General features: G+C 41.8%; 1 protein-coding gene across 1 annotated transcript in view; it reads left to right on the top strand.

The window, feature by feature from the left end:
- Nucleotides 1–13,415, top strand: part of LOC140394403 (RNA exonuclease 5-like) — a 77,971-nt gene extending 64,556 nt beyond the window's left edge. The window contains exons 15-20 of the mRNA XM_072481645.1: nt 6,360–6,497; nt 8,183–8,275; nt 9,879–10,095; nt 10,851–11,068; nt 11,698–11,807; nt 13,079–13,415. Of these exons, the coding sequence (XP_072337746.1) occupies nt 6,360–6,497; nt 8,183–8,275; nt 9,879–10,095; nt 10,851–11,068; nt 11,698–11,807; nt 13,079–13,133 (831 nt within the window). The 3' untranslated portion in view covers nt 13,134–13,415. The remainder of the gene's footprint in view (nt 1–6,359; nt 6,498–8,182; nt 8,276–9,878; nt 10,096–10,850; nt 11,069–11,697; nt 11,808–13,078) is intronic.
- The last annotated feature ends 537 nt before the right edge of the window (nt 13,416–13,952 follow it).

The raw sequence follows: 13,952 nt of genomic DNA, 5'->3' as shown, positions 1-13,952 counted from the left end.
AATTCATAATCATCTGCCATTTCCGCTGCTAATTTCGCAGTTTTAACCCTCTGTTCTTCCTCTTCCACACGCGTTCTCACTACATCAGGAATTGAATTTTTAAATTCCTCCAAAAGTATAATTTCTCTGAGAGCTTTATACGTTTGGTCTATTTTCAAAGCCCTTATTTACCTATCAAAATTACTCTGTTTGAGCCTTTCAAACACCATGTATGTTTGACCAAATTCTTTCCTTAAATTTCTCAACCTTTGTCTGTAAGCTTCAGGCACTAGCTCATATGCACTTGAGATGGATTTCTTCACCTCATACGTTCCAGATACCTACTCCGGTAGTGATGCAAACACTTCACTAGCCCTTTGTTTGAATCATTAATACCCACATGTCCTGTGGCCATTTCATTTGTTTAGCTACCTTCTCAAATGAAATGAAAAATTCTTCCACTTCCTTCTCGTCAAACCTTGGCAATGCTTGGACATATTTAAATAGATTCCCACCAAGCCTTCGACTATGACGCTCTTTCTCACTACCCTCATCTCAATCATCCAACTGTACGTTTCCCTTTACTTCTGCAAATTTTAACTGATTGTCATGTTTCATGGCCATTTTCTGAAGTTCAAACTCCCTCTCTTTATCTTTTTCCCTGATCTGTATCTCCCTTTTTCTTTTTGTTCTGCTAGGGCTATTCTTTCTTTTCTCCTTTCTTCTTTCCTTTTTCCTCTCTCTTTTTCCTCTCTCTCTCTTTCTCTTTCTTTTTCCTCCCTCTCACTCTCGCATGCCAGCCACTTTATTTCTTTCTCATGTTCCATTTGTTTAATTTGCAACTGGATTTTTGCCATTTCCAATGAGTCAAACTCTATCTCCGGCAACTTTAAATGCTTAACCACTGCCATAATTACCTGACCTCCGCTCCACCCACTCTCTGACATCACTGTTTTCTTAAAGGTACATTGCTTAAACATCCATGTCTTAAAGATACTCTCACATGACAAATGTAATAATAAACTAGTTCTGTCACAACAGATTTCTTTCAAAGCAAATATATTCTGTAAATTTTCTATTTATTTACGTAAACATGACATTGTGAATATCATCAAATTTAGGAAAAGTTTAGCTTTAAGTAATTAAATTATGCCAATTTATTATCATACATATCTTCCTCATTCACAAGAGTCATTTAGGATCGCCAGTAAAAGAATATTAAGGTTATCCTGAAATAGAGTCGGGTGGTCCTATCTGGCTGTGACCAGCAGAATTCTTCTGTTAATAAGAGATTAAATGAGGACAGTTGTGAGAGACAATCTAGATTCAGATGATGTAGGTCAAGATCTACCCGAATGGCAACAGAGTCGCATAACAAGCATGTCTAGCCGGGTGTTTCCCGGCGCTGGGAGTGCCGAGAAACCCCACGCAATCGAACGGGGCTCTGTTCCCATTTGGGTCCTCAGCGGGTAACTCCCCAACGAGGCCGCACTTAGTCCCATTTTTATTCATGGGGCCCCTCAGTGCAGAAGAAGATCAGGGCGCCATTAACAAATAGAGTCCCGATCTCTCAATCCCCCCAACGTGACCCCTGAACCGCCCAAAGCCCCAACCCACCTTTAAGGGGGTCGTTGGGCCCCCCCTTGCACCCGCATTGAGCCCAATCTGGTTTCGCACACTGGTTTAGGGGCTGGTTAAGCACACTGGGCTAAATAGCTGGCTTTTAAAGCAGACTAAGGCAGGCCAGCAGCACGGTTCAATTTCCGTACCAGCCTCCCCGAACAGGCGCCAGAATGTGGCGACTAGGGACTTTTTGCAGTAACTTCATTGAAGCCTACTTGTGACAATAAGCGATTTTCATTTCAATCTCCGTCGCGGGAAAGGTGCCAATTTGTCACTTCCACCCTGGCAGTACCCCTTCCAGCTGGCAGTGCCACCTGGGCACCTTGGCAGTGTCAGGCTGGCAGTGCCAAGGTATCCAGGTGGTACAAGCAGTACCGGGTTACCACCCTGCTAGAGAGCAAGCACCTGGGGGCCTCCAATCCCCTGGGAGACCCCCATGAGTGCCGTTACATGGGCAGGATTCACATCGCGATGTCTCTCAAGGCATGGCGAGCCAGGCAAATCCTGGAAGAAGGATCTCCCGGCATCTATTGGCCACGGCGCAGCGCGCGGCCTTTTGGGCATAACGCGGCCGGTAGATCACACCCGTAGAGTCCGTTTGGGTGCAGGTAAAAACAGCAAGGGAAAGAAGACATTGATAGAAGTAGTGTATAGACCACCAAACAGTAGCCACACTGTAGGAAAGGGTATAAATCAACAAATAATAGGAGCACGTAAAAATAATATAGCAATAATTATGGGTGACTTTAATCTTCATGTTGATTGGGTTAATCAAGTTGGAAAGGGTAGCTGCAACAATAAATTCATAGAGTGCATTAGGAATAGTTTCCGAAAGCAATATGTCATAGAGCCAACCAAGGAACAGGCTATCTTGGATCTGGTAATGGATAATGGGGCAGGTTTAATAAACAACCTCAGTAAAGTATCCCCCAAGAAGTAGTGATCATAACATGATAGATTTTAATATTCAGTTTGAGAGTGAGAAATGTGGGTCAGAAACCACTGTTCAACTTAAATAAAGAGAATTACAATTAAATGAGGATTGAGTTAGCTAAAGTGGACTGAGCAAATAGATTGGCAAGAAAGACCGTAAACAAGCAGTGGGAGACATTTAAGGGGATAATTCATGACTCTCAGCAAAAATGTATCCCAGTAAGGACGGAAGATTCTAAGAGAGAGATAAACCAACCATAGCTAACCAAGGAAGTTAAGGAGAGTATTAAGCTAAAAGAAAAAGCATGTAAGGAGACAAAAGTCAGTGATAGCCCCAAAGACTGGGTTAAATTCAGAACTTAGCAAAGGAGGACTAAAAAGATAATGAGAGAGAAAATAAACTATGAGAGCAAACTAGTGAGGAATATAAAAACTGACAAGAGCTTCTTGAAGAGAGAGGTCGAAGTGAACATAGGCATCTTAGAAAATGAATCTGGGGAGATAGTTATGGAGAACAAGGGAATGGCAAAGCAGTTGAACAGATATTTTGCATGTCTTTACGGTGGAAGATACTTCAAACACCCCATTAATACAAAAGAATATGGGGAAGGAATTAAATACCATCACTAGAGAAGTAGTATTAGACAAACTAATGGGGCTAAAGACAGACGTCCCCTGGGCCTGATGGCTTGCGTCCTAGGATCCTAAAAGAAGTAGCTACAAAGCTAGTGGATGCATTGGTTGTAATTTTCCAAAGTTCCTTGGGTTCAGGAGAAGTACAGGAAGATTGGAAAACTGCCTATGTGACATCCCTGTTCAAAAAGGCAAAAAACAGGTAACTATTGGCCGATTAGCCCATGTATTGTCGAGAAAATGTTGGAATCGGGTATTAAGGAAGTGATAGCAGCACATTTGGAAAATCAGTCTAATCAAGCAGGGTCAGCATGGCTTCATGAAAGGGAAATCGCGTCTGACTAATTTATTAGAGCTTTTCGAGGAGGTCTCAACCAGAGTGGATAAAGAGAAACCGGTTGTATTTGGACTTCAGAAGGCTTTCGACAAGGTACCTAAAAAAAGATTAAATCATAAGGTTTACGCCTACGGTGTTGGGCGCAGTATATTGGCATGGATAGAGAATTGGCTAATGGGCAGGAAACGGAAAATGAAAATAAGGGTTCCTTTTTCAGGTTGAAATATTGTTTCTTGCATGCTGTACAAACAATGCATACCGTACATAAGGAAGGAGAGACTGCAGAATATAATGTTACAGTTATAGCAAGGTGTAGAGAAAGGATAATAAGATTGTTAGAACGAGAGTAAAAGATAGAATTAGAGGGCATGCTTGCAAAAAGTCGCCTCACTCCGGCGCCATCTTGAAATGCAAGTTCCACAGGGATCAGTGCTGGGACGGCAACTGTTTCCAATATATATTTACGACTTGGAGGAAGGAAACGAACGTACTGTAGCCAAATTTACAGGCAACACAGAAATAGGTGGAAAGGCAAATTGTGAGAGGGATACAAACAGTTTGCAAAGAGATATTGATAGGTTAAGACAGTGGACAAAAAGTTGGCAAATGGAGTACAATAAGGGGCTTGACAGGGTAAATGCTGAGAGGATGTTTCCCCTCATGGGAGAGTCTAGGACCAGAGGGCATAGTCTCAGAATAAAGGGATTCCAATTTAAGACTGAGATGAAGAGGAATTTCTTCTCACCGTGGGTTGTGAATCAAAGAACAAAGAAAAATTACAGCACAGGAACAGGCCCTTCGGCTCTCCAAGCCTGCGCCGATCCAGATCCTCTATTGAAAACTGTCGCCTATTTTCTAAGGATCTGTATCCCTCTGCTCCCTGCCCATTCATGTATCTGTCTAGATATATCTTAAATGATGCTCTTGTGCCTGCAATGATGATGCCTCTTGTGCCACCTTCGCCGGCAATGCGTTCCAGGCACCCACTACCCTCTGCGTAAAGAACTTTCCACGTATATCTCCCTGAAACTTTTCCCCTCTCACCTTGAACTCGTGACCCCTAGTAATTGAGTCCCCCACTCTGGGGAAAAAGCTTCTTGCTATCCATCCTGTCTATACCTCATGATTTTGTAGACCTCAATGAGGACCCCCCTCAACCTCCGTCTTTCTAATGAAAATAATCCTAATCCACTCAACCTTTCTTCATAGCTAGCGCCCTCCATACCAGGCAACATCCTGGTGAACCTCCTCTGCACCCTCTCCAAAGCATCCACATCCTTTTGGTAATGTCGCGACCAGAACTGTATGCAGTATTCCAAATGTGGCCGAACCGAAGTCTTATACAACTGTAACATGACCTGCCAACTCTTGTCCTCAATACCCCTTCCGATAAAGGAAAGCCTGCCGTATGCCTTCTTGACCACTCTTATCGACCTGCGCAGCCACCTTCAGGATACAATGGACCTGAACACACAATCTCTCTGTACATCAATTTTCCCCATGGCTTTTTCATTTACCGTTTAGTTCGCTCTTGAATTGGATCTTCCAAAATGCATCACCTCGCATTTGCCCGGATTGAACTCCATCTGCCATTTCTCCGCCCAACTCTCCAATCTATCTATATTCTGCTGTATTCTCTGACAGTCCTCTTCACTATCTGCTACTCCACCAATCTTAGTGTCATCTGCAAACTTGCCAGATCATTTATATTTATATATATATATATATATATATATATATATATATATATATATATCACAAACAACAGTGGCCCCAGCACGGATCCCTGTGGAACACCACTGGTCACAGTTCTCCATTTTGAGAAACTCCCTTCCACTACTACACTCTGTCTCCTGTTGCCCCGCCAGTTCTTCATCCATCTAGCTAGTACACCCTGGACCCCATGAGACTTCACTTTCTCCCATCAGCCTACCATGGGGAACCTTATCTTTAGAAGTCTTTAGAGCTTCTTGCTACAGAGAGCTGTTGGGACATATATTGTGCATATTTAAGGCTGAGATAGATAGATTCTTGATCAGTAAGGGAATCCCGGATTGTGGGAAAGGACATGAGGATTGTCAGATCAGCCATGATCCTACTGAATGGCGGAGCAGCCTCGATGGGCCGAACAGTCAACTCCTGCCTGTTTCTTATGGTCTTACAATTGAATCTCAGAGGCCATCTCTGCTTCCAATTCTAATTCCATTAACAGACTAAGGATGGCAAGTTGGCACAGTGGTTAGCACTGCTGCCTCACAGCTCCAGGGACCCGGGTTCGATTCCGGCCTCTGGGTGACTATCTGTGTGGAGTTTGCACATTCTCCCTGTGACTGCTTGTGGTTCCTCCGGGTGCTCTGGTTTCCTCCCACAGTCCAAAGATGTGCAGGTTAGGTGGATTTGCCATTCTAAATTACCCCTTAATGTCCAAAGATGTGGGAGTTTGGTGGATCGGCTATGATCAATGTGTGGGGCCACGCGGAAAGGAGGGGAAATGGGCCTAGATGAAGTGCTCCTGCGGAGGTTCGATGCAGACTCGATGGGCTGAATAACCTCCTTCTGCACTTTGGGGACTCTATGGATTGTAAGTAGCTACTAAAATGGTCCAGCATCCAAGTGCTGATGAGCTTCATTGGCTTCTTCAAAGGACTTCTAGGATTTCAATACTGTTTTTGTTTCAAAACGGTACCCAGGATGTGGGCAAACCTGGCAAGGCTGCACTTATTGCTCACCCCTAGTTGGCCTGAGAAGGTGGGAGTGAGCCTTCTCCTCAAAATGCTGCAGTAGCTGTGGTGATGATGTCCCACAGTTGATCTGTCTATGTCTTAACTCATTTTTATTTCAAATCTCTCTTCAGATGAAGCAGAAGTTGTCAGAAATGTGTACTGTGTACGCTGGTCCATTCAGTAAGGATTTCTGTTTAAAATCTGTTGAAAGAAAATTCCAAGAGTGTGGTTCCATCACTTCCATCAGTGTTATGACAGAAACACACAAGGTACAAGTAGTAATAGTACAATTAAAATGCAACGGTGCTGTTTGTGCTTCATAAGTTCTTAGTTACAACATGTAGAACTAGTGAATAATGTAATCGTCAAACTTTTGAAATAATTTCAGTCCACTGGAGATAGAAGCATTTGTTGTTTAAGCACTAACTTTCTCTCTGGAAGTACAGTTCATAACAAGTGTGTTAGTTTTAACGTGATTGTTTTCCATAAGCAGTGACCAGGTTAGAATCAGGCGAGAACATACACTACCAAGTGCAGTTCCACGACTTCATCTCCTCACTATTATGTATCATTGTTTGAGAACTTTGCCAGTTGCATTCCATCGCAACTTCTCTAGTTGGAACATTTGTATGTTGCTGCTGCAAAAAGGTCAACGTCGGTAATTCCCAAGACATAGGACAATTTTGCAAGCAAAGTCTTTCCCCAGCCTAATGGTCGATCACCAAGATTTCAAAGCAAAAATCTGTAAAATGTTAAGTATAGGGGGATCAATGAGGTACAAATAATTTACTGAGGAGCTTGAAATAACTGATTAACGTAATCCATCATAAGCGTCCCCTTTGCAATTAACTCTTGTGGTACTGACAAATAGTTAACCCATTACCCATTATGGACAGTGACCCATGATAAGCATTGTGTAAGTGGTGGGGGCTCTAATGGAGTTAAATGCATTGTTCAGCTTGTGGGAACACTGAGGGGTAAAAGGAAGCTGAAGGTTTCAGGGGAAAAGATAGGCACTGTCAGTGTAGGAGGCGGCGAAGCAATCGAAGATATGCTGGAAGTAGTCCAGGGCATCCATGCAAGCTCTGGAGTATTAGCCCATATCCTGAGTTTTGCCTCAAGTTCAGAAATAGTCAGCCCAGGAACAAAGAACAAGGAACGGGCACTTGTAGCTCGATGGGCATAATGTTCTAGAGTGCAGTCAAATCTATGATACCGTTCAAAAACCAAAGAGTTAGGGCAAGCAGAGTTTTTAAAAAAGGCACAATGATATGTTTAGCGCGAAAGCAAACCTTATGGAGCAAGAATTAGAGTGGCTACCAGATCACCAGGTAGGTGTACACAAATCTTGACTTGCTGGAGTAAAGTTTCAATTTTGCAATTTTAAACACTAAACATCATGTCAACTCTAGAAAAATCAGTAATTCCCAAACCATTTGAGTTGAGAAAAGTTCTTGGCCGGTCACGTCTATTCAATGGCTCAGCTTGAGTGTCAGCCTTCACACAACAGTGCCATTTTGGCCTGAGTTTTGTGGTTGTGGACTTGGATACAATATTCAGGCTGACACTCCAGTTCAGTACCAGGAGAACTGCTCCGTTGTAGGAGGTGTCATATTTCTGATGTAATGTTAAACCAAGGCCCCATCTGATCTCTTGGGTGACTGTAAATTATTTCTCCTGGCCAGCATCTGCCCTCAGCCAATATAACTGGAAAACAAATCATCAGATCATTTACTGCTGCTATGCACGAACTTGCTGTGTGCACATTGAAGTGTACTGAAGAGAAACGTGACAACCAAAGGTGATAAATTAACTTTGAACATCATGAGATCAGAAGGCGCTCTATAAATGCAGATTATTTTGCAAGGCTTGCGAGAAATGAAAGAACTATATTTCAAAAAAAGATTGCAAGATGCTGTATGATTTTTTGTTTGTTTTCTCATTCTCTTTACAGCCCTATGTGTGCATTGAATATGAGCTCCCTGAAAGTGCACAACTTGCAGTGCTTACATTGAATGGAAGCATTCTGGAGGGATTCCTCATTACGGTAACAAGCCTGAAATTTGAATTCTATTTTATCCCTTTTCTAATTCCTTTGATAGCTACAAAAACAGTCAGGCAAATACACAATACCTCTCAGATCAGACCTCTTGCAATTGTTATGCTTTGCCCTTGCAATTCATGATCAAATGCTCCTTGTGTCTCATAGAATTTACAGTGCAGAAGGAGGCCATTCGGCCCATCGAGTCTGCACCCGCTCTTGGAAAGAGCACCCTACCCAAGCCCACACCTCCACCCTATCCCCATAACCCAGTAACCCCACCTAACACTAAGGACAATTTTGGACATTAAGGGCAAATTAGCATAGCCAATCCACCTAACCTGCACATCTTTGGACTGTGGGAGGAAACCGGAGCACCCGGAGGAAACCCACACACACACACGGGGAGAACATACAAACTCCACACAGACAGTGACCCAACCCGGGAATCGAACATGGGACCCTGGAGCTGTGAAGCAATTGTGCTAACCACTATGCTGCCGTGCAGCACTATGCCCATGCTGTCCCCAATAGTCTGTCTAGTCTGTTGTAGCCTGTATTTTCTGTATACAATTGCCTTATTTTTAACTGTGCCTGATAACTTAAATATCAATTGGATTCTGCACTTAACACAGCAACAATGTCCACTTTTGTTGCTAGAACAGTGCTCTATGGAGCTTGGACCGGAGTCATGGAAAATATTTGTTGCAACAAATAAATCTATCAGTAACGAGATTAAACTCTATTTAGTATTTATGTGAGTTCATTTCATAAGTTATTTTTGGGATGATTTTATTATTGAGGAGTAAAACGTTAGTGCTAAAAATTGAACGGGGCAGCACGATGGCACAGTGGTTAGCACTGCTGCCTCACAGCTCCAGGGTCCCAGGTTCAATTTCAGCCTCAGGCGACTGTGGAGTTTGCACTTTCTCCTCGTGTCTGCATGGGTTTCCTCTGGGTACTCCGGTTTCCTCCCGCTTAAGAAGGGTGCTCTTTCCAAGGTCCGGTGCAGGCTCGATGGGCCAAATGGCCTCCTTCTGCACTGTAAGTTCTATGATTCTAACTCTGCAGTAAGTATCAACGGTGTCAGTGCCCTGGGCCAAGTATATCTATACCTTTCCCTCAACAATGTGCTTCAACATAACCCTCTGAAGGGCACCCCCTTAAAGCAGCAATAAAAAAGGCCAATTAAATTTTTGACTCCAACAAGATTGCCTAAAATGATATTTTAATATGAAGGGTGTGAGACAAATACTCAATCGGGGGAAAAAACACCAATTCAACTTCTGGAAGTTAAGATTTGGGATATTTTGAAACTTCTCTGAAAATGTATTATTGTTATTTTAACAAAAGGTCAAATCTGTGGTCCCAGTACTGAGCTTCATGTGCTTTTGATTAACTTGGACAAGGCAATTTTCTGCTGTGAAGTTTTAAAACTCGAGAACTGGAGTGCCCAAACTCTTTTTCTGTAAAACTGTCCTGTGTGGCAGAGAGAGAGACTTTCCTCCGAGCTATTTAAATTGGATCCATAATCAGGGGATATCCCACTGTCCCACATCAACACTGAAGAAAATTGATAATTGAAACCGTGTTTCTTCTAACCCTCCAGGTTCAAAGACCTATTAAAGAAAGCACGCTGGATTGTGATATTGTCCTAAGAAAGCTAGAGCAAGACATCACAAGCCAAGCAGTTATTTATGTATCAGGAATTCAACAGACCCTGACAAAGGAAGACCTCAGTGAGAAATTTAGCAAGTTTGGCCGGGTTGAAGCTGTAATCTGCCTTGGTGATAAAGTTGGTGCAAAACCTGAGGATTGTTTTATAAGTGAGTAAATTAATGGGTGCAAGCTCATGAAAGTAAATCTAGAATTCTATGCACTAAGCATTTTCAGAGATACCGTGTTTGGGAGTGGTAGAAAAAGCATGTTTTAGTGAAGCGTGCTTTACAAAGCAAACGCGTGTTGGAAGTTTGCTTGAAAACTGAAGGAGCTCTAAAGAATGTTTGTCAATTCAACATCCCAGTGCTAATGCTGTGTCAGATGGTAGAATATTGGTTGATGTCCAATTTGCAAATTTCCTCTCTGGGCAACTACTGAGGATTCCCCAAAAAGAATGGGGAAATCTACTTATTTCCTCCATCTGAACAAACGGCTGCTTCAGACCAGCAATGGTAAGGACTTTAAATCAGTTTCTTGCAAGCTTACTTGGACTAGAAAACTGAACAGCATGAAGAACTCAAAAAAAAGTGGGTTTGCTTTGTGGTTTAATTTTCAAAATCAAACTTTTTCTTAAAATGATTTTATTAACCTAGTGTTGACAAATCAATAGGAACTAGTAGATAACACAAGAGTCAAAACTTTAGGTTGTAGAGATGAATGCTTGAAAGAAGGCAACATCTGCTTCTTGGCATCCAAATTCTAATTTCAGCCTTGTTTTGCCGGTTAGATCCACCTTCCAAATCTGAAGTTGAGTCAGATAACTGAGGGTTCAAATTTGCCTGGTGGGTATCTTGGGAAATGTCCAGACATTTGACTTCCTGGTTTCTGTTGGAATGACTGATCCGCATGATTTATCCTCCAGAATATGGAAGCCTGGAGAGTGCTCTGGAGGCCCAGGCAGCTATGAATGGACAAGAAGTGAGAAAACAAAGACTAAATGTGCTGAGAGCTCTCACTCCCTATCACCTTCAGACCTGGGCTTCTCAAAGGTCTTACACTGCAGTGGGCCCCAAGACTTCTGATGCTCTGCCATTGGACAGGCGGTCTTTTGAGAGGAGAAAAGAGAAACTTTCTCAATGTGTGAGTTTTAAGTGTTAAATTATTTTCAAATTTTTTGTACAATCATTGTAAAGTTGTTGAAAGATATTTGAAGAGAAGGAGCCAAAGAAAGTAAACCATGGAAGTGAAGAGAGAAAAATACTTTTCAAAATTATAGAATTCACTGAGGCCTATATTTACCGCTGTTATTTTATTGTTAAAAGCAAGCAATTTAGGAATAATGTACATTAAAACTGCCACAAAAAATTGCTGATGAAAATAATTTTTCATCAAATACCCCTTTTGAAATGCATAATGCTGGTAAAAGTTTACAAATTAATTTATGGCACTAGAAAAAGCTGCAAATAATAACCAGCTGTGAAATTAGACATCCAGACAATTGCAGCAAATTATATCCTATACTGATAACTCAAGTGCAAAAAAAGAAATGTTATATCCTCCTTATATGTCCACTTGACATTAACAATCCACTAAAGCAGCAATATTAAACTGAAGAACCACCACCTTGCTGGTGGTTCTGTGCTCCAAATCAATGGTCCAGCACAATGGTGGCTGGAGTGAGCTGTAGGCTGACAGTGGACTGAATGAGTAAGGAAGGAGGCAGGTCACTCTGAGATGTCTGTGGTAATAATCTGCTCTGTATCAAATAGGAGGGGGAACTTCAAAATGTGATGAGGACAATAGATCGGCGTGTGGGGCGACTCTTCAAGAATTTAACCAACAACACATTCTGCATGGTCCTACTGCCAGGGACAAACAGGTAAAATGTAGAGTTCAGAAATTCGTACGAGCTCATGAGTGATGTCACCTATGTGCAATGCCACAACCACAATTTCATGCACTTGGTCAGCACGTGCTGTTTTCCGAAGCTAGGCTGTAAGCTTGCAGTTCATAAAGGCTACATATCATTCAGAGATTATCTACTTTATAGGCGTTATCTTTCAGTTGTGTAAACAAAGTTCTGATTGCATCTCTCTGATCAATTAGGTATTTATCAACTTTGCAAATCCTTATAAAGGTTATTTCATTGCTCCTGATCAGTCAAGGCTATGTTTTTATGTGTGATACATCATATAGACTTTAGTGATTTGACCGCATCCCCCAACATTGCTTAGCCTTTGAACAAAATCTGGGGAGCTTTCTCTCCATCCTCACTGCTCTGAAGATGTTCCTTCCCTCCCTGTGATTTCGTTGGCAGTGAATGTTGCCAAATTATTAAAATATGAGCGATGTCACATGCTACCTCGATCCAAATCAGCACTTCCAGCAGAATATGGCTTTTTCCTTTCCCTGGCCCCAGAGTACAGAATAAGTTACAGTGCCACTATCATCGACCCCAGCTGAAACCAGGTAGCTCAGCACAGATTGAACGTGAGACGTCCCTGTCTGTAGTGTCAAATGGTGAGTCGGTGAAGAAGTGAGCCAGAGGGAATTGGGGAGGAGAGAGAGAGAATTTGCCAGGATAAATTGAGGAAAGCGAGAAGGAAGAGTAGCTTATGCAGATGTAAAAGAAGGGAGGATTGCCAAACAGATTTTAGAAAATTCATATTCTATCTGGCTATTTTAGAATTTAGTAATCAGATCTGATAACAGATGGTACCGATGCATATCTACAATAGATCGCACTTAATCAAAAGAAGCGAGGGAAAATCGTACAAGTTGTGGCCCACTGTTTTTGAGTGGTCCTGAATATGGACATTAAGCTGCACCCCAACTTTACCTGGTTTATAATGCATTGGCAAACTGATTTATCCACTTTGCAATATATCAATCAGTGTGAATCTACATCTTTCTGTACTTGCCTTGTGGTGCATCGAGTACTAATGTACTATATTGTGTATCACAAGGTCACAAATAGCACTTCATGGGTTAGGCAGAATAGAATAGGTTCAGAGATTGTATTGTTGAAAGGGTTTATTTTTAGAGAAGGAAGTTAGTAAAATTATTGAATATTGCGAACTTTTTATATTAAAAAGATCATGTATCGTTTTTGTATAACTTTATTGAATGTCTGTTTCCTCTCTGATGTAGTGCTCAATGCTCAACGCCTGGGCTGTGTCTCCTCGAAATAAAGCAGAATCCTTAAAACCAACTTTTCAGTGTGGACCGGAGGTGCCTCTTTGATGCTACAGAACTGGCTGTTACTGAATTGATTAAGATGAGACTATACTTCCGGGGACCACATTCCTTTTATGGGCAGTGTCTGATCAAAAAAAGCAGCTTAATTTTTTTTTATTAAACAAATGTTTCATGTGTGAAAATGATATAAGATGCGCACTCCAGTTAAGTTAATGACATTGAGTTCTCCTCGCTAGAAATCAGAAATTCTTTTTTTTTAATAAATATTTTATTGAAAATTTTTGGTCAACCAACACAGTACATTGTGCATCCCTTACACAATATTATAACAACACAAATAACAATGACCTATTTTATAAACAAAAAATGAATAAATAATAAATAACAAAAATGAAAACTAACCCTAATTGGCAACTGCCTTATCACAAGTAACACTCTCCAAAAATATAATTTAACAGACCAATATATAATTATCTGTAGCAACGGCCTATACATATTATACAGTATATATTAACAACCCTGAGAGTCCTTCTGGTTTCCCCCCCCCCCCGATCCTGGGCTGCTGCTGCTGCCTTCTTTTTTCCATTCCATCTATCTTTCTGCGAGGTATTCGACGAACGGTTGCCACCGCCTGGTGAACCCTTGAGCCGACCCACTTAGAATGAACTTAATCCGCTCTAGCTTTATAAACCCTGCCATGTCATTTATCCAAGTCTCCACCCCCGGGAGTTTGGCTTCTTTCCACATTAACAATATCCTGCGCCGGGCTACTAGGGACGCAAAGGCCAAAACATCGGCCTCTCTCGCCTCCTGCACTCCCGGCTCT

Source organism: Scyliorhinus torazame, chromosome 17 (assembly GCF_047496885.1).
Source record: "Scyliorhinus torazame isolate Kashiwa2021f chromosome 17, sScyTor2.1, whole genome shotgun sequence".
NCBI classification, from domain to species: Eukaryota; Metazoa; Chordata; class Chondrichthyes; order Carcharhiniformes; family Scyliorhinidae; genus Scyliorhinus; species Scyliorhinus torazame.
This window is presented reverse-complemented; position numbering and strand designations above follow the sequence as displayed.